Below are 27124 nucleotides of genomic sequence, written 5' to 3'. Positions count from 1 at the left end.
TTCTATTTTTAGTTTTTTAAGGAACTTCCATACTGTTCTCAATAGTGGCTGTATCAATTTACATTCCCACCAACAGTGCAAGAGGGTTCTATTTTCTACACACCCTCTCCAGCATTTATTGCTTGTAGATTTTTTGATGATGGCCATTCTGAGTGGTGTGAGGTGATACCTCATTGTAGCTTTGATTTCCATTTCTCTGATGATTAGTGATGTTGAGCATCCTTTCATGTGTTTGTTGGCAATCTGTTTATCTTCTTTGGAGAAATGTCCATTTAGGTCTTCTGTCCATTTTTGGATTGAGTTGTTTGTTTTTTTGATATTGAGCTTCATGAGCTGTTTGTAAATTTTGGAGATTAATCCTTTCTCAGTTGCTTCCTTTGCAAATATTTTCTCCCATCCTGAGGGTTGTCTTTTCCTCTTGTTTATGGTTTCCTTTGCTGTGCAAAAGCTTTTAAGTTTCATTAGGTCCCATTTGTTTATTTTTGTTTTTATTTCCATTTCTCTAGGAGGTGCAGACCCAGTATTTTAAAATAGGGATTTATTTACAGAATATTAGGTTGTAAATTTTTTTTATCCTTTTTAAAAAAGGTACCTAACAGTGTGCTTTTTAATAGTACATTTAAAATATTTAGTTTAAATTAGAGTTAATATACAAATATATTCAAATATTTTTATTATATAGTTTTTTATTTGTAATTTTTTTCTTCTAAAATGCTTTATTTTCTTACAGATAAAAAAAAATATGAAATTACTAAGCGTAATATTCTCCATGGAAAGTCAGTGCCCCATTATGCTGCTATTGAGCCCGATGGGAATGGTCTAATGATTGTCTCTTACAAGTCCTTTACATTTGTTCAAGTTGGTCAGAATCTTGAAGAAAGTAAGGATGAAGACATGTCAGAGAAAATCAAAGGTAATTTTACTTCGAATATCCATAGAGCTCCTGTGTAAAATATATCTGATTTGTCCTCCCAGCTAAGTTATGAGTTTTACCAGGTCAAGATAGGCGCTTAATTTTTCTTTATTTTCCTTTATATTTCCCAGAATGGTCTTTTATAAAATATACCACCTAAGTACTGTGAACTGTTCAATTTAATACTTTGTAATTACCAAAAATGTTTTTAAAACCTATATATTATCTTAACCTGATTAGATATTTAATAAATACTTATTGAATGAATAAACAAATACTAATGTCTACTTGTTGGTGTTTGAAAATCCAGCATATTAGTATTGTCAGTAATAATTTTTAAAAATAAGCTAACCTCTGTTCATTATAGGTGTCCTAATTACATGTTCTTATCTTTCATACTAAACTGAAAGAAGGTTCCTTGGCGGTAGAATCACTGACTAAGTTTTCTCAGTGTTGAGTTCATTCATGAATGCATGAGTGAATGAATGAAGATAATGTTTTAGAATGAAAAGAGTAAAAAGGTCTTTCAGGAGAAATTTATATTTGTATACAAAGAGTACATATTCTTTAAAAGTATTCAAGAGAAGATTTTTCTATAATCATTACTGTTTATATTTCTGGTATTTATAACCAGGGACTAGTATATTTTACTTAACAGATTTTTCACAATATTTAACAATTATATATATTACTCTTTGAATCTACCCTTTTTATTACTTTAACAACTTAATTATTTAAAATAAAAATCAGTTTCACTATTTTTGTAAGTATAGTTTTATATACTTTTATAGCTTAAAAAATGAATCCTTTGAAAAGTATTTAAAAATACTTTTCAAATACTTAATTTATATGTTATATAATATTTGAATATGTAATAAATATTTGAAAAATATTTTCTCCAGGTTTATAAACATGTACACCTCCAATTATAAGGGTTGTGCTTGGTAGCGTTTTATTTAGCATCTTGTGATGTTTTTATGTAAGATCCCTTTCTGAATAAATTCTACTATTTTGTCTTAATTATAATGTTAAACTCTCCTAAAGCTTAGCCAGAGCAGCTATCCATATCTCTAGACCACATGCCCTTTAGAACTCCTTTGGTGAGCGGTTGTGGAAGAATGAAAGACTGCCTTAATCTTTAGAACCAGTCTGCCTAGTAGCTAGGACCATGTGGTTCCAAGACAGATTTGCAGGCTAGCTGGGACACATCATGTGTTTAAATCACTAGCCACTAGTCCAGTGTTTCTTTTGTTGACATCTCACACTATATTTTGCATTCCTCCTGAATTCGTTTTTCCCTTTTAGTGTAAACCACAAGTCCCTTCCATTTTTGTTTCCTTTCTAATAAATAGCCCTTTCTTTACCCACTTTCTCTTGGGAAATTTCTTCTGTATTTATTTTATCATTGGACTTTCACAATAAGAAAGGAAAATTGTTCTAATTTTTAAAAGTTATGCATAGTTTGTTAATTAGTATGCTTTCTTTTAAGCACTCTTTTGAGTATGTATACTGGTTTCATTTTCTATAAACTTTAAGGCTGATATTATCTATTACCTATTTGGTACTGTCATGATATTATAAATAATGATATTTTCTTTGAAAGACCTAATACAATCTCTAGAGATATAGAAAGGTACTCAAAGCAACCAACAATGGAAAAAATTATTTAGGTGTTTGTATAGTTTTGATGGAGAGGGGAATAAGAAAATTCTGGCTTTCTCTTTAGTCTATGTCCATGGCCTTAATTTATACTAAAAGCTCATGTGATTTTGCAGGTTCCTCCCATCCCCATATCTGGCAGAAATTATATATTGCATGATTATTATGTGTAAACTGCCTTGTTAATGTTTGTGGGAGACGAGGGATGAGTAAAACATTTCTTATGTCTTTTAAGCTATATTTCAAGCTTTTTCAGTAAGTTTTTATTAAAAGTACTTCTAAAGGCAAAAGATAGAGGATCTGAGACTTAAAGGAATGTGATGCAAGTTAGATATTACCCTGGAGTAACAATTTTATCCTAAAAATTCATGCATTTTTAAAAAAGTTTATTTTAATTTATTTTATTTTTGGCTGCGTTGGGTCTTCTGTTGCTGCGCGTGGGCTTTTCTCTAGTTGTGGCGAGCAGGGGCCACTCCTCTTTGCGGTGTGTGGGCTTCTCATTGCGGTGCCTTCTCCCGTTGCGGAGCACGGGCTCCAGGCACGTGAGCTTCAGCAGTCGTGGCTCGCAGGTTCCAGAGTGCAGGCTCAGCAGTTGTGGTGCATGGGCCCAGTTGCTCCGCGGCATGTGGGATCCTCCCGGACCAGGGCTCAAACTTATGTCCCCTGCATTGGCAGGTGGATTCTTAACTGCTGCGCCACCAGGGAAGCCCACGTGTTTTATATTTATTTCTATATTATCATATTTGTTAAAAGAAAAATTTTAATATCAGATAAAAGTGACCCTTCCAGGAGACACACCATGCTTTTATCTTTCAGCATATCAAGTAGCCCCCCAAGTTTTAACATAAAACCACATGAAAATAAAAAGAATAATAACTCACATTTAGTGAGAGTTTATAATATATTTAGCTAACAGAATTGATATTAAATGTTTTACATGCATTAACTCATTTAAATGTCACCAGTGAGTCCTAAGAGGTGTGTAATATTCTGTTACACTATTTTACAGATTAGGAAAATGAGGATTAGAGGTATAGTTTTGTATCAGAATTATTAAATGGTTGAACCAGGATTCAGACCGTGGACTAGCCAACTCTGGAGCACTAGTTCCTAACAGCTCTGTTATATTCCTTTCTGATGAGTGGATAGACAGATTAATGTTTATGGATGCCATTAAGCAAATATTTATTCATTTTGCATTTAAGCCCTATTTTCCTACTTCCATGGTGATAGTATGATGTGTCTAAAAGTGTTTCTTTAGTAGATAGATTTTTAGGAGACAAGCTGAGGAGTTAGAGAAGGTGATGAAGGGAGGATTCTTTTATTGGGAACTTAGACAAAATATACTGACAGCCCTTGAATTTGCTATGGAATTGCTTTCATGTTGTGAATGAGGTAGAATAGCCAATACCTTTATAAGGAAAATATCTTTTATTTTTGTGTGGACATGTATCCCACCAAATAACAGTAGTCTCCTGTATCACAGAGTTACTGTATTGCCCCAACATTGGCAAATCAAGGCTGTGGTGAAAGTTTCAGACAGGAGTTTATGACGTATTTGGTATTCTTTTGAACTCAGAATCCACTGTGTGTGTGCGCGCGTGTGTGCGTGTGCGTGTATAAGAGGAAGAGGGAGAAGTAGGGAAGTAGGGATACTGAGAGGCAGGGAGAGAAGGAATGGGGATGAAAGAGTTGCTATGATTTGTACTTTATGAATGTGTATCTCTTGGAGCATGAGGTAATCCTGGAACAGGAAAATGTCAAGTAAATTGCTACAACTCTTTGAGTGAAAATTCCGCATGGAGATCTCTGTGTGTTTGTTCATAATTATTTTTTGGTGAGAGGAACACTAGAAAATATGCTAAGATAGGTGTTCTTTTGTGTGACCTAGTCTCAGCTTTTTAATTACATAATGCATTTTTCTTTTCCTAAAAGAACCTCTGTATTACTGGCAACAGACTGAAGATGATTTGACAGTAACAATATCGCTTCCAGAAGACTGTACTAAGGAAGACATTCAAATACAGTTTTTGCCTGATCATGTCAACGTTGTGCTGAAGGGTCAGAGGTTTTTGGAAGGAAATCTCTATTCATCTATTGATCATGAAAGCAGTACATGGATAATTAAAGAGAATAATAGGTATTTTTATAGTTTATTTATATTTAAAATTTTATTTTTTATTATTTCACTTTTTTCTTCTTTTTATACTTTCTGCAGTGGTTACATCATAGGAGAATACTACAGTAGGTCCATCAGTATTGCTGATTATTTTTCTTAAGATAGATTAAAAATGGAATTACTGTAGTTAAGATTAATGATACTATTATAGTTATTGTTTACATTATACTGCAGTGCTTTTCATTACCAGCTCTGGATACAATGATAATAACAGAAACAATAATAATAATAGGTGAAAGTGGTCATTTATTTAAATTTGTGCTTTTTAAACTTTTTAATAGAAATAATTTTTTTCTATTAACTTTAATTTGCTAATTAGTGGAATGCTACTCTGCAATAAAAAGCAGAGAACTCCTGATAGACATAATATGAATGAACCTCAAAAACGTTATGCGGACTGAAAGAAGCCAGAGACAAAAAGTATGCCCTGTGCAATTCCACATAAGTGAAGTTCTAGAACTGGCAAAACTAATCTATGGTGATGCAAATCAGAACCGTGGTTACCTCTAGGGTGCAGGAGGATTGACTGGAAAAATGCACAAGGGAACTTCCTGGATGTTTCAGTATCTTTATTGGGTTATACGGGCATATGCATTTGTCAAACAATGAATTCTACACTTAAAATCTATGAATTTCATCTATAAATTACACCTCAGTAAAAAGAATATGTAAATAAAAGGTAAACAAAGGTTGTGTCTTATAAGACTAATCCTCTGCCCCAACTACCATTCCTCTTTGTAAATCTATTGTTCCAGATACTTCATTCCCTAATCATTTGGATTAATAAAATTAGTCTCTTTCATTTTAGATCAAGTCTTAGTAATTATTGAATTCAGTGATGGTTAATGAATGGTATTAGGCACTTAATTTTTAAAATGGTCAAATTTTGTCAGAAGAGGGTAAAATTAGATATTTTTATTAAATATAATTCTTGGTTAGTGGTATTTTACCCATCCATGTGAGTCTTGATGTGACTCTGAATTCTGCGAGTCTAAGAAATATATATCTAGTTCAAAATTGTTTTTAAATTAAGCAGATACCCTGAAATCATTTTATTAATGGAGAAATTTGGTGACTTTGTTATACTTTTTAATGTAATATTTTAAAAACTCAATATCTGAAAGGTTCTTTCAAAAATATTTTATATTTCCATATATTCTGTTTAAACATATCTTACTAGTGTGTGTGAGAGATGAGGATAGCATTTTTAAATTGGCAAACCAGCTGGAACATACTGCTAAATATAAGTCATCAAGCAGTAACCCAGCCAAGGTTTAGGAGAAGAGCTGGACCTTATGCAAATAGTTTCAGCATTTGACACATGAATATAGACCAGTATTCTTTTTTCATTAAATTTGAGGTGCTTGATTACTATTTTATGTTACAAAAGATAATTACAGTGTGGTGTAGGTGGTATCATTGGTTTAAAAACACATGATTTTTTTGTACTTGATTGTATTATTCATCTCATTTTCAGTAGTTAAAGTTCCTTCTAGTTTTGGAAGGATTTGTTAACTAATCTGTAGTTTATTATGTATGGGGCTATGTGTTCCTTTTTGCTTGGATGGTAGGATGTGATTCTAGTTTTAAAATGTAGAAATGCATTTGTGCTAAAAGAGTAACATTGACTAGATATGCCAATTTAATGATGGTTCATAAATTCTTTATAACTAAAACTGTATGAACTCTAACTTCTTTAGGTAGCAACTGACTAAGAACAGTATTTATGCATTCTGGTCACTAGGTACAAGTTCTTTAATAGTTATTTACATATATTTTTTCAGAGAGGCAGAATAGTGCAGTAGTGAAGAACATGGACTTGGAGCCAGACTGCTTTACTAGCTTGTGACCTTGGCAAGTTACTTAACCTCTCAGTGCTTTCTTTTCTTACTTGTAAAATGGAGATGATAATAGTACTTTATTTGTTTGTGGTGAGCAATAAATGAGTTAAAACATGTACAGTGCTTAAGATAGCACCTAGCTTACGGTAAGCATTAGGTAAGTATAAGCTGCTGTCATTTTTATTATCATCATTATTATCATCATCATCATCATTCAAGATTAGCTTTCTCCTTAGAAAATGTAACTAAATCTGGGCATTATTGACCATGGTGGTAGTTTTTAATGCTAATGATAGGAACTCATTACATAAGAAAGATATTATTTTGTATAGTCTCTTAAAATATAAGAAGTTTTAGAAAATTTTAAAGTACTGTAATTAATTCACGAGGTAGTGATAATAGCCTTGAAAAAGAATATCTGATAAGTTTGCATGTTCTATTTGATAATTACGATAATAGTTACTATCGTGTTCTTGCAATTGTTTCCTTGCAATTGTGTTCCAGGGCATGGGTTAGTATGGCCCACGTGTGCCAGAGATGGCACATGGAAAAGGTTGCCTTGCTGTGAAACAGCTACCACCAACACCACTTTTCTCTGTATTATAGCAACAGCCAGCTTACCTGGATTTCCTTTCCTATTCAAGAGGCACATGGGCAACTCCCTATCCCATGTCCACAGTCTGCCCTGACTCAGCTCTCGCTCCTTTTTCTGCTGCATCAGTCCTTAATCTTAGTATTCCCTGATGGGTCGCTTTTTATTGATTTAACTAACCTTCCTGATATTTAGGTTAATAATATGTCTACTAGTTTGTGATAATGAAGGTAATTGTTGGCTCCACACACAAAGAGGTACCTTTAGTTATAGGCCCTTTCCAGTTAACTTTATTTGCCCACCCTCCACCCCACCACCACCGTTCCCCAGTGAAATAGCTCATAAATTCATGCTGCTTGCACTTTCCTATTACTGAAGATTGGCAACACACAGCACACCTGAACTGCAGCAGTACCTTCTGAGTGCTCTTACTCTTTCCAATCACTCCAGTGGTACCTTCTTGTCTATTAAATCTATATTGTTTACCCTTGGATGATAGGTTTTCCATCATATGCAGAATGAAAATGAACATGATTTTTGGTAAAACATCCTCTGGACATCAGAGGGGTAATTTCTGTGGAAGATTCTTCTGTTTGGTATTGGTTGTATAATTTGTATAGTTGCTTAATGTAACATTACTTTTCTCATCTTAAACTTCTAGCTTGGAGATTTCCTTGATTAAGAAGAATGAAGGACTGACATGGCCAGAGCTAGTGGTTGGTGATAAAGAGGGGGAATTTATTAGAGACTCAGCCCAATGTGCTGCAATAGCTGAACGTTTGATGCATTTGACCTCTGATGAACTGGTAAGCAATTGCAATAGCAGTGTGACTTCCCAAGAATCCGGAAGTATGTTATGTGAGGATTATACCATGTTTTTCAAACATTATTTTGCTTTTCCTAATGTAAGAGACAGGTTAGGTATTAATGACTAGTGTTTGAATATGGCTTAAAATTCTAATATTTATTCCTTATACTGTGTGAATATATATATGTGTGTGGGCATGTTGTACATATAGGGTGGGTGTGCATGTATGGTTGTATGTATATATGTATCTCTCAATATATGTACAGAGAGAAAAAAAAAGATATATAGTTGACACTTGAACAATGCAGTGGTTAGGAGACCAACCCTTGTGCACTCAAAAATCCAAGTATAACTTTACTGTTGGTCCTCTGTATCTACTGCTCCACATCCTCAGATTCAACCAATTGGGTATTATGTATTTCTGTAGTATGTATTTTAAGTGGACCTTTCCAGTTCAAACCCATGTTGTTCAAGTGTCAGCTCTATCTCTGTGTATATCTATATTCTCTTTTAGAAGAATTGACTGACCAAAGCTGACAGGGACAAAAATTATGATTTTACTCCCTACCTTGCTAATAATCTACGTGTAGTCATTGAAATTTTCTGGGTGCTCTTAGAATATCACAAGGTGTGTGTGTGTGTGTGTGTGTGTGTGTATACATATAAAACATAAAACTGAGATTTTTGTTGAGTATGTTCCTACTCCGATAACATTTAAGATAATGTTAAGAATTTGAACAAATATAGCAGTACACCAGAACTTCAGTTATGTTCCTTTACCAAAACATATCAGCAAATTTAAAATGTCTGATTTATTGCCATCTGGAATTATAGCAATGAGGAAGATTATATAAAGAAGTATTTATACTGTAGGGTTAGTTGCATACTAAGTTAGAAAGGAAAGATTAGAATATTGAAAGTAAATGTCTCTGACAAAAGAAAACATGACCAAAATGGAGAAACCAAGAGTCACATTTTCTAGCATAATGGAAAATTTCAAGAATCACTGGAATTCATATGTATGACTATAGAACTTTGATTTCAATAGCCCTCTTGTTACAAGCCATGCAGACTGCATTGCTCTGTGTTCATCCAATATTCAGCAAGTATTTATTGTGATAGGGCTCTGGGGATATAATTATAGTGATAGTAGTGGGGGTTTGTTTTGAGATTGTAGATAATTGCTACTGTCTTTTAAACTTGATGATTTCAAATGAATATTCATATATATGAGTAAGTTATTTATGCCTAAACACTAGTGTGTTTGTTACTTTTAAAATAAAAAGCAGAATCTTGTCATCTCTAACTGAAGGCAGTTCTGTGTTTTTCAAATCTTTATACTTTTTCTTGCCTTACTGCATTGATTAGAACCTCTAATCCACTGTAAAATAGGAATGGTGACTAGTGAGAGCAGATATTCTTGCCTTACTCATGATCTTGGGGAAAAGACTGAATTTTCACTATTAAGTACGATGGATTTTTTTTATCACTTTGAGGAAATTTCCTTCTATTCCTACTATGCTAAGAGTATCATGATGGTCATGATGTATTATTCTTTTTTACATATCACTGGTTTGGTTTACTAATATGTTATTGAAGAGTTTTACTTTTATGTTTGTGAGGAATATTGGGGCCTATAGTTTTTGTTTTGTTTTGTCTTTTTACTGTCTATCTACTTTTGGTATCTGGGTAATACTGAGTTCATAAAATGAGTAGAGAAGTGTTGCTATCTTCTATTTCTGGAAGAGATTGTGTAGACTTGGCATTATATCTTTTTTAATGTTTGATAGGTGTTGCCAGTGAAACTGTCTGGACTGGAGTTTTCTTTTTTGAAGGTTTTTAAACCATGAATTTAATTTCTTTACTAGTTACAGGATTATTTGGGGCATCTATTTCTATTGACTTTATTTTTCCTTTTTCTTCAGTTTCCAGTGTCATTCATTTCTATTATTACATTTATTTCTCTCTTTTGCTTGCTTTAGATTTATTTTGCTCTTTTTTGAAGGTGAAAGCTTAGATGATTGATTTTTGACCTTTCTCCTTTTCTAATGAAAGCATGTAATGCTATACACTTCCTTCTAAATACTACATTAGCTGCATCCCCCAAATTTTCTGCCTGTTTTCTTAATCCCGTTACTGATTGATTTGATTTGATGCTGGATTTCAGTTTTTTGCTTGGCTGGTTTATTCTTTGTTTGTTCTTACTCCTAGGGCGGAACTTTTCATGAATCTCAACTGAAAGTCTGGAATGTTTACCAGGGTTTCTCCTCCTCTGTGGGCCCTGATTTCTAATTTTTGTCTCCCAAGCACTTTGATAATTATCAAAACTCAGCTTTTTAGCCCCTTATCCTCTGCTTTCCACTTGTCTTTTTCAGCTCAGCTTGAAATAGCAGATAACTCTAGGAAAGCAGCATAGTCTTGGGTTATCCTTGCTATTCCCTTTTCTCTGTAATCTTGTCCTGTTAAGTACTGGCTGCTTTGATAGTCCTTAGCTTTTAATTTTTGCCCTCCCATCTCTAACATATGGGTAATTGAAAGGAGAAGGGAGGGAGGAGTGGTGAGGGTGCTTTTTTTTCTGCTGGATGTATATATCTTCTTGAGACACTGTGACAAAATGGCCCCAGCTAATTGCTGGAATTACCTTCTCAGCCAGCCACTGCAACCAGAATTGTTTCTCTTGGTACTTAGTAAGGAGAAGACAACCACAGCTAGCTGGGTGCTTTCTTTTCTGCTGGATGTGTATATCTTCTTGAGATACTGTGACAAAATGGCCCCAGCTAATTGCTGGAATTACCTTCTCAGCCAGCCACTGCAACCAGAATTGTTTCCATTGGTACTTAGAAAGGAGAAGACAACCACAGCTAGCTGGCTCCATATCCCAGCTGGAAAATGGACAGATTTGATAATGTCTGTAACTTCCAGACATTTAGTTTCACAGACTCTCTGGTCTTTTCATTAGGTTCTCAGTAACATGACTGCATTTTGGCAAACTAGTTGTGTGGACATTTTATCAGTTGTTATAGAATTGTATTTCTGTTATGTGCATGTGAATGTATAATTTATCATTTAAGTGATCCTTTTTTACTCTTTGAGGGATATAAGACCAAACAGTGATTTTTGCATTCAAACAGTGAACATATTAAAATTACTTTAATGATTCCATTTATCTCTACTTTTGGCATATTTTTAACTATACCTCTGTGTTTTTGTTTGGGTAGATATTTGTGTGTGTGTTTAGTGGTTGTTCTAGAGTTTATAGTATACATCTTCACCTTATCACCATCTGTCCTCAAAATATATCACTTAACTCATAACTTAAGAACTTTACAGTATATTTCCATTCCATCTTTTGTATTATTTTTGTCATTTTATTTCTATGTTATAAACTTCATGATATGGTATTATTTTAACTTTAGTCAGTCAGTTTTCTTTTAAAGAGATTAAAAATGCAGGGTGAAAAAGCCTTATATTGATCCAAATATTTGTCATTTCCTCTTTTTTACATTCCTTTGTGTTGATTCAGATTTCCATCTGGTGTCATTTTTTTCCTGGCTGAAGAACTTCTTTTGTCATTTCTTGCAATGTAGTTCTGCTGGATAAATTCTTTCAGCTTTTGTTTGTCTGCAGAAATACGTCTTCCTTGTCTGCAAAAATACATGAGTTCCTTCTTTTAAAGCTATTTTTGTTAAGGGTGTAAGTCAGTGCTGACAGGGTTGTTTTCCCTTTCAGAACTTCAAATATACTCCATTGTTTTCTGGCTTGTGTAGTTTCTGATGAGAAGTCAGCTGTCATTTGTAATTTTGTTCCTCTGTCAGTAATGTGATTTTTCCCTCCTGTAACCACTTTTAAGATTTTCTCTTTATTACTTAGAGAATAATTTCATTTTTCTCATTTTCAGCAATTTCATTGTAATGTGACTTGCTGTGTTTTTTTTTTTTTCCTAATGTTTGTTATGCTTGGGGTTCTTTGACCTTCTTTAATCTGTAGGATTATAGTTTTCATCAAATTTGAAAAAAAATTGCCATTATTTCTTCAAAATTTTTTCCATTCTTCTTGCATTCTTCCAAATACTCATATGTTAGACCATTTGATATTGTTCCACAGGTCACTAGGGTTCTCATCTTTTGTGTGTTTTTATTTTTTGTCTTCTCTGTGCTTCATTTTTAGATAGACTCTATTACTATTTTAGATAGACTGTTACATTTTAGATAGACTCCAACTCACTGGTTGTCTTTTTTTCTGCAATGTCTAAATCAGCTGTCAATCCCATCTAATATTGTGTTTTCCATTTCAGATATTGTATTTTCATATCTAGAATTTCAGTTTAGTTCTTTTTTAGATCTTCCATATTTCTCAATGTGTTTGTTTTTCTTTACATCTCTGAGTATATAGAACAAGTTTATAATAGCTGTTTTCATATCTTTTTCTGCTGATTCCATCATTCTATCTTTTTTGTGTCTGTTTTTAAGTTTTTATTGGTCATGAGTCTGAAATTTAATATTTAATTATTGCTGTAATCTTAACATCGTTGAGTATGAAGAAATTCATTCTCTTGTTATTTATTTTCTTTTATGGTCTAAGAATCCAAATCCAGATAAAGGTAAACCTCCTTGTAATGCTCAAGAGTTAGAAGAATGTGATATTTTCTTTGAAGAGAGCTCCAGTTTATGCAGATTTGATGGCAGTACATTAAAAACTACTCATGTGGTAAGTTCTTGATAATGATATTTCTAAAAATTTGTAAATAAATAGAAGTTATTCAGATGAAATGATAATTGATTGACTAAATACTATTTTGCAAAGACAGCTTGATTGTCAGTTACTGGCTGTGATGTAAATTTCTTCACTCCCTAAAGTAGCCATCTTTTTATACCATCATTCCTAATTAAACAACGTTGTATGTTTGGCACTACTGCATATTGATATCTTTTCAGTGGGCTTTTTTTCTGTGCAGTTTTTCTATGTGTAGTTGTGCCTGTAATATATAACAACTTAATATCTAACTTTCACTCACTGTCCTTTCCTAACTTTTTCTGGATACTTAACATTTTTTTAACTAATGGCTGGGTATTACAATACTCAAAGGTGTTATAAAAATGAGCATTTTTTTGATTATACCTATGTAGACAAATGAGATGGAATGGCATAAGACCAGTGGGTGGAAAGAGGTGTCATTCAAGCTTGTACCAAAATTACTTACTCTTATGATTAATTTCTGCATCTGCTTTGCTCTCCTATAACTAACTAACGCCAATAATTTCTAAAAAGCACAGAGATGACATTTTGCTTACCACAGTGTACCTAACACCCACCAAAGGTTCTGATTCTGATAACTGCTTAAAAACATATTTTTAGACTGATCTCTTGGTGACAGTCATAGAAATAAAAATTGTTTTAGGTGCATCTTGGATCTCAAGAAATTTGCATACACTTTTATGTTTCCCTTCTTTGTCAATCACTCCTCTAACTAAAGAGTAAACAAAGTTCTTGGTCATATTATTTTATGCAAACCGGGCATTGAGCCAAAGCCCAGATGATCAAAGTCGTTAGATTTTTTTAGGCGTTTTGCTTCTTAGATATTGTTTAGTTCTGACATAATCCCATAGATAACTCCCTTAATTGTGAGTGAAGAGCCATTACACAATTACTCTTACTGCCTTGGGTTAGATTTTAGAAAATCATTCCTAAGTGTGACTGATGAAAGACTCTTCAATCTGACTAACTGTAGATTATTTATTCTTGAAGAATCTGGCCTTTCTTCCTAAAGTTATAGTCTTAGGAGCTATAACTTTTAGGTACTGTTTCCTGCCTAACTTTTATAGAGAAGACACCTGATCTTAGATGTCGTAAAATGTTATTGTTTAAGCTTAGCTTCTCCGAGAATTTCATTTCATTTTAGTATAGCACTACTAAGTAGTATTGATCAAGTAGTTTAATGTTGGTCACTGAGAGGCATCTAGTTAATGATACCTCTCTTTATTTGCTATGTTTAAGCATACTAAAAATTAAAACCAAGGAGTAACAGAAGGGGACCAAAATAAAACATTTATTATTTACAAATTAGGGTACAAAAGCCCCATCTGCTGACTAAATCCTAGAATTTAGCAGATTTAATCTTAGTTACAGGCATTGCCAAACCAGATCTGGCTGACTCTGGTGGAGCGGTGGAAACATCTTATTCTCTGTGGCCTCTAAGAGGAAGAAGTTGATACTACTTATATACTTATATAAATATATACTCTCTTACATTTTTCTAAGCTTTGTTGAAGTTCTCAATTTGTTCATTCTCCCAAGCTCAGTGAGCATCTTTATGACCATTATTTTGAACTCTTTATCACTTATCTCTTAAATCACTTATCTCTGTTTCATTAAGGTCTTTTTCTGAGGTTTTATCTTATTGCTTCCTTTGAAAGATATTCCTCTGTTTCTTCATTTTCCTTGACTTGATGTGTTGGTTTCTATCCATTAAATAAAATAGCCATCTCTCCCAGTTAAAGACGTGGTCTCATATAGGAGATGAACCTTATTGTTCAACTCTGCCCCAAGTTCTTAGTTGCCTCTCAGACTTTGTGATTGTCCAAGCAGCTTTTTTTTTTTGGCTCCCAGTAGTTGAGGGTGTGCCAAGACCTGTTAGTGTACCAAAACGGACGATCTCAGTCAGCACCTGAATTCAGGCTGGTTGGAAGCCAGACCCTCAGGCATCAGGGTTTGAAGTACACAAATATGTACCGTCCTGTGGGATCGCAAACATAAGTCAGTCCCACTGTCCACCAGAGCCAGGTGATCTAGAGGTATACCCTGGGCGACAGTCGCAAAAATTGGGGCACCAGATGAGTATGCAAGCTCCTTTCCTGGAGATACCAGTGACTTAGAGTAAGGCCGAGGGAATGTGCAAAGATGGCAGTCACTGGCCTCTGTCCACAGAGAGCAGCAGCACCTCAGTAGGCCTCTAGGTATGTGTCACACCAGAAGCTTCACTACTGTAGTGAAGTAGTGAAGTAGCTTCACTACTCTGAGGCTTTAGGACAAGCAGAGAGGGTTTTTTCACAGAAAGACTGGGGGTGTGTTTCGGTCTGCCATCTCCGTTGAGCCCTGTAGTGGTGGTCAGCCAGGAACTGTCTCTAATTGCTATAGTCCCATGGCACCAGGAATGCAAGCCCTACTGGCTACCAGAACGAGGCAATCAGTGAGCATCCCCTGGGCAGAAACCACAAAAATCAGAGCACCAGATCTGTGTACAAGGTTCCCTTTGGGAGATTACTGATGCTCTGAAGTGAGGCAGAGGAAGAGTGCAAAAGATGGCACTTACCTCCTCTCCCTGAAGTATATTTCAGTAGGCTCCTAGATGTGTGTTGAATTAGATACTTGCCCCTCCTTCATGGGAGGAGGCGAGTTCAGTATCTTTCTATATTGCTGTCTTGAACCAGTATCTCAATTGAGTTAAATTTGAGGCCAAAGTTTCTTTTTATAATGATAAGCACTTTGATTTTTCTATCATTAGTCATTTTTTATGAATATAGGCAAAGATTCAGTGAAGTAAAAATGCATAAACATTGATGTTTGGGAATAAGTGGAATGGTAATAACTGGAACAACAATTAAGTACTAAGTCCATCTTCTTTCTGTAGACAGATTTGGGGACTTCCCTGCAGGTCCAATGAAGGGGGCACAGGTTCGATCCCTGGTTGGGGAACTAAGATCCCACATGCTGTGCAGTGCGGCCAAAAGAAATAATAATAATTTAAAAAGTAAAAATAAAAAATAAAGACACATTTGGTAGGTCAGTGTATTGTATGAAAGTCAAGGTCTGTGTTGTCAAATGTAGCTTGTTCAAAAATAGTTTCTTGGTGTGCCTAAGAGGATACCAGTTGGCATGTCATTGGGAAAGGGAATGAAGGAGGCTCCAATATTGTGGATATTCAGTGGTACATCCATTTTAGGCATCAGATAGTACTATATGGGTAATTCGTACTCCTTTCTGCAATGTTTACTTCAGGTTTATCTTCTTGATTTCATTTGTCATGACTTTGGACAATTTGAAATTACCTGTACATGGAAAGGTCAGTATATATCCTTAATTTAGAAGAAAAAAAAAAATTAACAAAAAGGTCAGAACTCTATATTGTAAATGACAGATTTTCCAAAATATAAAATTCCCTGAAAGAAATGTAAATTAGGGTTAGAATTTGGCATTTGGAAAGTAAAATGTTAAATGAATATATGTAGCAGCAGAATAAAAGAGAAATATTAAATTTCAGAAGTGAAGGAGAAAAGTAATAAGATGTGATCACTGGGGTGTAAAGCTCAAATCAGAATTTAGAAACAGTTGAAGATGAATTATTTTTGCTTTTATCTAGAGCTGTGTTATCCAAAATATTAGTCACTAGCCACATAGCTTTTGAGCACTTGCAGTGTGGCTAGTTTGTTTGAGATGTGCTGTAAGTGTAAAATACACAACCAGATTTTGAAAACTTAGCATGAAAAAAAGAATGTGAAATGTATTGTTAATAATGACTTTTATATGAATGTTCATGTTGAAATGATAATTGGTTATGTTTGGTTAAGTGAAATACATTTATTAAAATGAATATATCCCATTTCTCTTTACTTTTTTTTTTTGCGGTATGCGGGCCTCTCACTGTTGTGGCCTCTCCCGTTGCGGAGCACAGGCTCCAGACACGCAGGCCCAGCGGCCATGGCTCACGGGCCCAGCCGCTCCGCGGCATGTGGGATCTTCCCGGACCGGGGCACGAACCCGTGTCCCCTGCATCGGCAGGCGGACTCTCAACCACTGCGCCACCAGGGAAGCCCTCTCTTTACTTTTTAATGTGGCTGCTAGAAAACGTAAAATTATGTATTTGCCTTGCATTTTATTACTGCCAGACAACACTGATCTTTAGAGATCAAACTAAATATAGCCTTGAACAATCAAAAGATGATAAGATGTTTTTTAGAAATTACAGTGAATTTTGCAAATCAGGTGGTATTCATCATTTACTGTTTAAAACATGAGAATGAAACAGCTGAAAAGAATATTTGTAACTTATAAACTCACTGAGACAGTAAGCAGAGGAAGTACAAACAGGAAATAATTCTTTTAGGTTAATGTCACTAAGAAAGGTAGTAGAAATGGCATGTATTCAGTATACTATTTCTTTCAAAAAGATATTAAGAATAGGATCAGAGTTTATAGAGGAAGGAAGTACATTTAGAAAGTATCTAAATCCGTGGTTCTCAAGCTTTTAAGCTCCTTGAGGTACTGAATTGACAATTTTCTTGATTGTATCAAATTTGACTATATTAGAAATGAAGCTATGTAATAATTTCCCTGCCTTCATGCTCAGAGTAAGTATATATCTCTGTAACAGTGCCTGAAAGTGGTAGGAGACAAATCCTAGTGCTAGTTGTTACTCTGGGATGGACCTGAGGCTCACCATTAGGTTGGTGAGGAGGTATTCTCTTCTGGAAGAGTTAGAAATAACCAGAGCACCATTCAGGCAGCTGTCTATGAACCATCTTCCCTGGAAGCAGTCTGCACCCCTCTCCCCAAGTCTTCCTAATTACCAGGCAGTAAAATAGAGGAACATTTGTTGCCTGATTGGCCATACAATTTGGTCAGCATATTTGCTACCAGCACCCACAGACTTACCTCAAATTGTATAACTTGAACCATAAGGCCCTCATATTTTTTCTTTAAGAGAGCCATGTCTCTATCAGCATCCCATCTTTCTCTCCAAAATCACAGTGCATTTGAGATTTTTAACTTTCCCATAAACTAGCAAGTTAGCCTGCCATAGTTTCATAGATGCTGGTAAAAGACATGAGACTCTTGGGTCAGAAACAAAGGACAGTTTATTACTGACAGCAGTAATATTAGCTAGAGTATCAACATTTGGACCAATTCCCAGTGCCCCAATTCCCACAGTGTAATATGGAGACGACCAGAAAGCTTGGCTGACCTTGCAGGAGAGAGAGATTATGTTCATGCTACTGGACAGTAAAAAAAAAAGCCTGCCTTTTGCTCTGGAGGGAGACAGTTTACCTTCCACAGTTGTTTGCTCTAAGAACACCTTGAAGTAGTAGCCTAGAATACATTAGTGCTTCTGCTAGAAAGATGTGCAGAAATGAAAGAGTCCTTAGGATAATTGTCTCCCTGCAAGTTAATGTTCAGGTATCAGAGTACTACTGGTGTCATAATGAGTGTGATTCAACTGAAAGCACTTCAGTTTCTTTCAGGGTTATGAGCATATAATGGATAATGTCAATTATTTGTTGCCAATGGTTATTATTGACATTACCTGTGACAGACCTATTTGAAGTAGTCTTCAATTCCATTTTTACCTTCTGTTCTCTGAAAGGAAAGATAATTTTAGTTGCATATCACATATTTCTTGATTCTTAAAGTTTCTACAGTTATCAAGCCCTCAGTCCACTAGAATTTAGCCTTTAGGGCCCTTGAGATATCAATGAGATTGTTACTTGACTGACAGAATTTTTTCTTAGAATATGAGTTCATATATACTGAGCATCTCTACAGGAAGAAACTCTTCCTAGAAGTTTTTGTTTTAGATAGAATATTTAATAAACTTTCATCTAGAATCTTAAAGGACAAGGATATTTTCAGAAACTATCCTAAGTGACAATCCCAGTTGGAAGACCTTTTATCAGACGACCTATGGCTCTTTTCTTTTTTTATTCAGCAGCCTTTTTCCCAGGACGATTGCCCCTCACACACCAGATAAGGGAAATTCCCTTATCTGGGAATTTATAGATACTTGACAATAATTTATTATTGTCAATTTATAGATACTTGACAATAAATGTAGTTTGTTATTATGGACAATAAGCCTAACACAGAAATACAATTAGCCTGATTTGTGACAAGGATAATACTACAATATAGTGGGGAAACAGATGGTCACAATAAATGGCTCTTAGTCTGTTAGATATCCATAGGAAAAATAATTTACTGACACTTACATCACACCATATGCAAAAATCAATTACAGATGGATTGCATGTCTAAACATGAAACAGTAAATTAATAAAGCATATAGAGGAAAACACATTTTTGCGGCATTGGAGCAGGTAGAGATTATTTGAACAGGGCATATAAAACACTAACTGTAGAAAAAAGATGTTCAGTTGGATCAAAATTAAAAACATTAAAAACGTCTGTTTATCAAAAGATGCCATTATGAGAGTGAAGAAGGAAACTTGCAGTGAGGAGAAGATATTTGTAATACACGTGTTTGACAAATGGTTCATATCTGGAACAGGGTCAGTAACCGTACTGGTTACCTACAGCCACCTGATTGGTAAAAAAGTTTTATTGGAACACAACCATAGACATTTATTTGTATGTTGTCTGTGGCTTCTTATATACTACATCAAGAGAGTTGAATAGTTTTAACAGAGACCATATGGCCTTAAGGCCTGAAATATTTACCATCTGGCCCTTTGAGTAAAAGTTTGCTGATCCCTTCTTTAGACAGTACTATACTGGCTTGATTCTGTAGCTATGTAGTGAGTCTTGATTTCAGTTAGGGTTAGTCTTGATCTTTGTTTTTATTTTCCTAAATTGGTTTTGTTTTTGTAAAAACTTTACAATCAGCTTTTCAATTTGTACAAAAACATCTGCTGGGATTGTCATTGGGATTGTGTTTAATTTGTAGGTCAACTTGAGGAGAATTGATTGATATCTTAATAATATTGAGTTGTGTCATTCATGAACATTGTATGTCTCTGTTTATTTAGGTTTCCCTTAATGTTTCCTAGCAATATTTTGAAGCTTTTAGTGTTAAGTTTAACACCTGTATTTCATATTTTGGAAGCTATTGTAATTAGTATATATTTTTAATTCCCAATTTGTTTTGTCTTTTACATAGAAATAAGGTTGAGTGACTTTATATTGTAACTTATAAATTCTCTGTTTCCAGTGCTTTTTTGTAGATACATCAGTATGTTCATGTACAGGATAATGCCTGTGAATTAAGATAGTTAACATTTCTTTTCAGTCAGTACACCTTTTTTTTTTTTTTTTTTTTTTTTTTGTGGTATGCGGGCCTTCCTCTGTTGTGGCCTCTCCTGTTGCGGAGCACAGGCTCCGGACGCGCAGGCTCAGCGGCCATGGCTCACGGGCCCAGCCGCTCCGCGGCATGTGGGATCCTCCCATACCGGGGCGCGAACCCAGTTCCCCTGCATCGGCAGGCGGATGCGCAACCACTGCGCCACCAGGGAAGCCCCAGTCAGTACACCTTTTATTTCTTTGTCTTGTCTTATTGTACTAGGTAGGACATCAGATGCAGCGTTGAATTTCATTGATGGGAGCAGAAATCCTTGTCTTATTCCTAGTCTTAGGAAGAAGGATTGAGTGGTTTAGCATCAAATATGACATTAGTTCTAGGGTTTATGTATGTTAGGTTGAGGAACTCACTTATAGTCAATTTTGCTGAGATTTTTATCTTTTTAATCATGAATGTGTGTTGAATTTAAGTGCTTTTTTGGGCATTTGCTTGATTATATGGATTTTCTTCTTCTGTTAATACGTTCAGTTTTATCATTTAATTAAAAAATTGTAACATGAGCATTATTTTAAGGATTTTTTAATTTCTGTATTCATAAGGGATATTAATCTATGGTTTTCCTGTAATTTCTTCTTTAGATAACAGTAATCCTGTCTTCATAATATGAATTGAGAGGTTTATTTTCTGAAAGAGTTTGTATAGGGTAGGTATTATTTGCTCCTTAAATGTTTGGTAAAATTTATCACTGAAATTACCTGTGCCTGGCGATTTTTTGTGGGAAGGGTTTTAATTACGAATTTAGCTTTGTTAGTAGATACAGAGCCATTCCGATTTTCTCTTTCTTCTTTAGCCTGTGTTGATCGTTGTTGTCCTTCAAGATATTAATCCATTCCATCCAAGTTGTTGAATTATTGCAGAAGTCCTCCAAAATACTCTCTCATTGTCTTTTTAATGTTTGTAGGATTGTAGTAATGGCCCCTGTATTTACTAATTATGGGTTTAATTTACTCCTCTTTTTCTAGTTTCTTAGGTGGAAACATAGGTAATTGATTTGTAGCACCTCTCCTCTGATAAATGCATTTAGAGCTATAGATTTCCATCAAAGTACCACTTAACCTTCATTCCATATATTTCATTTTATTTCGGCTTAACGTATTTTCTAATATCCTTTGAGATTTCTTCTTTGACCCATGCTTATTTATAAGGTGGTGGTTTAATTTCCAACTATGTAGGGATTTTTGTGATGTGTGTGAGTGTGTGTGTGTGTGTGTGTGTGTGTGTGTGTGTATGTGTATACAGGTTTTTTTCTTTTTAAACTGATTTCTCACTTAACTTCATTGTGGTTAGGGATAACCAGTCTTTTAAAATTTATACAAACTTGTTTATAGCCTAGTACATACATGGTCTCTGTAGGTATTTTTTCCATATATACTTGAAAATATGTATATGCTGTGGTTGGGTGACCTCAATTTGTGTTAGGTCAAGTTGTATTAGGTTCAATAGCTGAGGTGTTTTTTTTTTAATTTTTATTTTATATTGGTGCATAGTTGATTGTCGGTGTTTTGTGTTAGTTTCAGGTGTACAGCAAAGTGATTCAGCTACACATATACATGTGTCTATTCTTTTTCAAATTCTGTTCCCATTTAAGTTATTATAGAATATTGAGTAGAGTTTCCTGTGCTATACAGTAGGTCCTTGTTGGTTATCTATTTTAAATATAGTAGTGTGTATATGTTAATCCCAAACTCCCAATTTATCCCTCCCCCCCACCTTTCCCCTTTGGTAAACCTAAGTTTGTTTTCTAAGTCTGTGAGTCTGTTTCTGTTTTGTAAATAAGTTCACTTGTATCATTTTTTTAGATTCCACATATAAGTGATATCATATGATATTTGTCTTTCTGTGTCTGACTTATTTCAGTTAGTATGATAATCCCCAGGTCCATCCATGTTGCTGCAAATGGCATTTCAGTTTTTTAATGGGTAATATTCCGTTGTATATATGTACCGCATTTTCTTTATCCATTCATCTGTCATTGGACATTTAGGTTACTTCCATATCTTCGCTATTGTAAACAACACTGCAATGAACATTAGGGTGCATGTATCCTTTCGAACCATGGTTTTCTCTGGATATACCCAGGAAAGTGGGATTGCTGGATCATACGGTAGCTCTATTTTTAGTTTTTTTAAGGAACTTCCATACTGTTCTTCATAGTGGCTATACCAGCTTACATTCTCACCAACAGTGTAGGAGGGCTCCCTTTTCTCCACACCCTCTACAGCATTTATTATTTGCAGACTTTTTGATGATGGCCATTCTGACTGGTGTGAGGTGACACCTCTTTGTAGTTTGATTTGTATTTCTCTAATAACTAGCGATGTTGAGCATCTTTTCATGTGCCTCTTAGCCATCTGGATGTCTTTTTTTTTTTTCTTTTTTGGCTGCACCGCATGGCTTGTGGGATCTTAGTTTCCTGACCACAGATTGAACCCAAGCCCCCAGCAGTGGAAGTGCCATGTCCTAACCACTGTACCACCAGGGAATTCTCTGTATGTCTTCTTTGGAGAAATGTCTATTTAGATCTTCTGCCCATTTTTTGATTGGATTGTTTGTTTTTTTTGATATTGAGCCACATGAGCTGTTTGTAAATTTTGGAGATTAATCCCTTGTCGGTTGCATCATTTGCAAATATTTTCTCCCATTCTCAGGGCTGTCTTTTCATTTTGTTTATGGTTTCCTTTGCTGTGCAAAAGTTTTTGAGATTAATTAGGTCCCATTTGTTTATTTTTGTTTTTATTTCCATTATTCTAGAAGATGTATCGAAAAAGATATTGCTGCAATTTATGTCAAAGAGTGTTCTGCCTATGTTTTCCTCTAAGAGTTTTATAGTATCCAGTCTTACATTTAGGTCTTCAATCCATTTTGAGTTTATTTTTGTGTAAGGTGTTAAGGAATGTTCTGATTTCATTCTTTTACATGTAGCTGTCCAGTTTTCCCAGCACCACTTTTTGAAGAGACTGTCTTTCCTCCATTGTATAATCTTGTCTCCTTTGTTGTGGACTAATTGACCATAGGTGCATGGGTTTATTTCTGGGCTTTCTGTCTTGTTCCATTGATCTATATTTCTGTTTTTGTGCCAGTACCATACTGTTTTGATGACTGTAGCTTTGTAGTGTAGTCTGAAGTCAGGGAGCCTGATTCCTCCAGCTCCATTTTTCTTAAGATTGCTTTGGCTACTTGGGGTCTTTTGTGTCTCCATACAAATTTTAAGATTTTTTTTGTTCTAGTCCTGTGAAAAATGCCATTGGTAATTTGGTAGGATTGCATTGAATCTGTAGATTGCCTTGGGTAGTATAGCCATTTTGACAGTATTGATTCTTCCAATCCAAGAACATGACATATCTTTCCATCTGTTTGTGTCATCTTCAGTTTCTTTCATCAGTGGCATAGTTTTCTGAGTACAGGTCTTTTATCTCCTTAGGTAGGTATATTCCTAGGTATTTTATTCTTTTTGATGCTAAGGTAAGTGGTATTGTCTCTTTAATTTCTCTTTCCAATCTTTCTTTGTTAGTGTATAGAAATGCAACAGATTTCTGTGTATTAATTTTGTATCCTGCAACTTTACTGAATTCATGGATGAGCTGTAGTAGTTTTCTGGTAGCATCTTTAGAATTTTCTATGTATAATATCATGTCATCTGCAAACAGTGACAGTTTTACTTCTTCTTTTCCAATTTGGATTTCTTTTATTTCTTTTTCTTTTCTGATTGCCATGGCTAGGACTTCCAAAACTATGTTGAATAAAAGTGGAAAGAGTGGACATCCTTGTCTTGTTCCTGATCTTAAAGGGAATTCTTTCAGCTTTTCACCATTGGGTATGATATTAGCTGTAGGTTTTGTCATTTATGGCCTTTATTATGTTGAGGCATGTTCCCTCTATGCCCACTTTCTGGAGATTTTTTATCATAAATGGGTGTAGAATTTTGTCAAAAGCTTTTTGTGCATCTACAGAGATGATCATATGGTTTTTATTCTTCAATTTGTTATTTTGGTTTATCACACTGATTGACTTGCAGATATTGAAAACTCCTTGCATCCCTGGGATAAATCCCACTTGGTCATGGTGTATTATCCTATTAATGTATTGTTTCTAGTTGTGGCCTTTTCTTTTCCACCTAGAGAAGTTCCTTTAGCATTTGTTGCAAAGCTGGTCTGGTGGTGCTGACTTCTGTTAGCTTTTGCTTGTTTGTAAAGCTTTTGATTTCTCTATCAAATCTGAATGAGAGCCTTGCTGGGTAGAGTATTCTTGGTTGTATGTTCTTCCCTTTCATCACTTTATTGTGGCACTCCCTTCTGGCCTGCAGAGTTTCTGCTGAGAAATCAGCTGATAACCTTATGGGAGTTCTCTTGTACATTATTTGTTGCTTTTCCCTTGTTGCTTTTAATTTTTTTTCTTTGTCTTTAATTTTTGTCAGTTTGATTATTATGTGTCTCAGTATGATCCTCCTTGGGTTTATCCTGCCTGGGACTCTCTGTGCTTCCTGGACTTGGTTGACTGTTTCCTTTCCCATGTTAGTGAAGTTTCCAGATATTATCTCTTCAAATATTTTCTCAGGTTCTTTTTCTCTCTTCTCCGTTTGGGACCCCTATAATGCGAACTTTTGTGAGTTTAATGTTTTCCCATAGTTCTGTTAGACTGTCCTCAATTTTTCTTTATTCTGGTCTGTGGCAGTGATTTCCACTGTTCCGTCTTCAAGCTCACTTATCCGTTCTTCTGCCTCATTTATTCTGATACAGATGACTTCTATTGTATTTTTAATTTCAGTTTATTTTATTGTTCATCTCTGTTCTTTATGTTTTCTAGCTCTTTGGTAAACATTTCTTGTATCTTCTTGGTCTGTGCCTCCATTCTTTTTCTGATATCTTGGATCATCTTCACTGTCATTATTCTGAATTCTTTTTGGGGTAGATTGTCTCCATTTCACTTAGTTGTTCTTCTGGGGTTTTATCTTGCTCCTTTGTCTGGGACATATTCCTCTGCTGTCTCATTTTATCTAACTTCCTGTGATTGTGGTTTCCATTCTGTAGGCTGCAGCATTGTAGTTCTTCTTGCTTCTGCTGTCTACCCCCATCTCGTTGTGCCGCCTTCTTTGTCTTTGGATATAGGATATCGTTTTTGGTAGGTTCCAGTGGTTTTTTTGTTGATGGTTGTTCAGCAGTTAGTTATTTTGGTGTTTTTGTGAGAGGAGGTGAGCTTACATCCTTCTACTCCGCCATCTTGTCTCCACCCAACGTTTGACACTCTTGAGCCTCTGTATTCACAGGGGCAGGTGGTCCTCTTGGTTGCTGCCAAGTCAGCAGAGTTTGTGGCTGCAGCTCTGCCTCCTCTCAATTAGTTGAACTTTTAATATCCCTTTTGTCCTTCTCTCTACTTATTACAGTTTCCAGGTGAGGAGGGTTACAATCTTCAAATGTAATTGTGAATTTTAAAGTTTCTCCTTTTAATTTTTAGTCTTGTCAGTCTTAATTCAAGTATTTTGAAGCTGTGTAATATTAGGAGCATACACATTTAAGATTTTTTTTTGTTCTCTAGATGAACTGACCCTTTTGTCATTATGAAATGCCTGTTTTTATCTCTGGCTAATGCTCTTTGTCATGAAACATACTCTGTTTGATATTAGTGTAACCACAACAGCTTTCTTGTGATTAGTATTTATATGATTAAATTTTTTCCATCCTTAACCTGCAACATGTATCTTAATATTTAAAACATGTTTATTAGTTATCTGTTGCTATATAACCAGTTATCCCAAAACTTAGTGATTTAAAACAGAAACATTTACTATCTCATATTTTTGTGGGTCGGGAATTTGAAAGACATTTAGCTTGGTGGTTTGGGTTCAGAATATTTCTGAAGGTTATACTCAAGGTGTTGGCCTGGGCTGTAGTCATGTGAAGCTTGACAGGGGCTTCAGGATCCACTTACAAGCTCACTCATGTGGTTGTTGGCAGGAGACCTCAGCTTCTAGCCATGTGAGCCCCTTCATAAGGTTGCTTATGACATGGCCACTGCCTTCCCTTAGAGTGAGTGATCTGAGGAGGGTTGTGGGGAGAACAGAAGTGACCAAGATGGAAATTGTAATGTTTTTCTATAACTAGATCTTGGTAGTGATATACTGTTATTTCTGCTATATTCTGTTGGTCACACAGACCCACCCGAGTACATTGCGAGTGGGGAAGACATAGGCTGTGAATAAAAGAAGGCAGGGATCAAAGGGTGCCACTTTGGTAGCTGGCTATCATAGCCACTGATATGGGCATTGGGGGCACTGGCATACCCATTGTTCCCAGTGATTTATGGCCTTCTCATATGCAAAATAGGTACCCTGCAAAGGTCTCTTAAAGTCATATTCTGATATAGCATTCACTCAAAGGCAAGTGTATCATCACCTAAATCTTGTCCAGGTGTAGATGAGGATCCTTTAAGGACAGCTCCTTGGGTACAGTTGCTCTTGATCTGTGGCCCTGTGAACTAAAAGGCTAGTTATCTGCACCAGTATATCCAATATAACATGATGGGATAAGCATAGGATTATCACTGTACACATTTCTATACAAAAAGGGGGAATATGGAAGGTACACAGGGGTGACAGGTCCAAAGCAATTCCAAAATCTAGCCAGGCAAAATGTTGGAAGTTTCTCAAGCAAGACTCAACCCTACTCTTATTTGGAAGTGTTTCTCCCTGGCTCTTGGTTCTTTCTTCTGCCCTCTGGGCTCTTGATTCCACCTTTTAGGTCATCTTTCCTTATTTCTGAGAGATTACAGGCATACCTCGTTTTATTGTGCTTTACTTTATTGCACTTTGCAGATATTGCAGTTTTTACAAATTGAAGGTTTATGGCAACCCTGTGTTGAGAAGTATCTTCTAGTTGACTCTTGGCTCTTTTTTTAGTAACATGCTTAATTGAGGTGGTATTTTAGAAGTGACAGCTTAAGATTCAGCATCTGAATTCCTCAGTTTTTTTTTTTTTTTTTTTTTTTTTTTTTGTGGTATGCGGGCCTCCCTCTGCTGCGGCCTCTCCCGTTGCAGAGCACAGGCTCTGGACG

At 35.4% G+C, this 27124-nt stretch overlaps 1 protein-coding gene across 5 annotated transcripts in view; it reads left to right on the top strand.

Moving 5' to 3' along the window:
• Positions 1–27124, top strand: part of NUDCD1 (NudC domain containing 1) — a 110659-nt gene that overhangs the window by 33683 nt on the left and 49852 nt on the right. For 4 of the 5 annotated variants that reach the window (XM_028500550.2, XM_024129431.2, XM_028500552.2 and 1 more), the window contains exons 5-8: positions 731–913; positions 4508–4712; positions 7846–7990; positions 12574–12699. In XM_028500550.2, coding sequence (XP_028356351.1) covers positions 731–913; positions 4508–4712; positions 7846–7990; positions 12574–12699 — 659 coding nt within the window. The remainder of the gene's footprint in view (positions 1–730; positions 914–4507; positions 4713–7845; positions 7991–12573; positions 12700–27124) is intronic. The other variant, XM_028500551.2, reaches the window with a different exon arrangement.

Source organism: Physeter macrocephalus, chromosome 15 (genome assembly GCF_002837175.3).
Source record: "Physeter macrocephalus isolate SW-GA chromosome 15, ASM283717v5, whole genome shotgun sequence".
In the NCBI taxonomy this organism is placed as follows: Eukaryota; Metazoa; Chordata; class Mammalia; order Artiodactyla; family Physeteridae; genus Physeter; species Physeter macrocephalus.
This window is presented reverse-complemented; position numbering and strand designations above follow the sequence as displayed.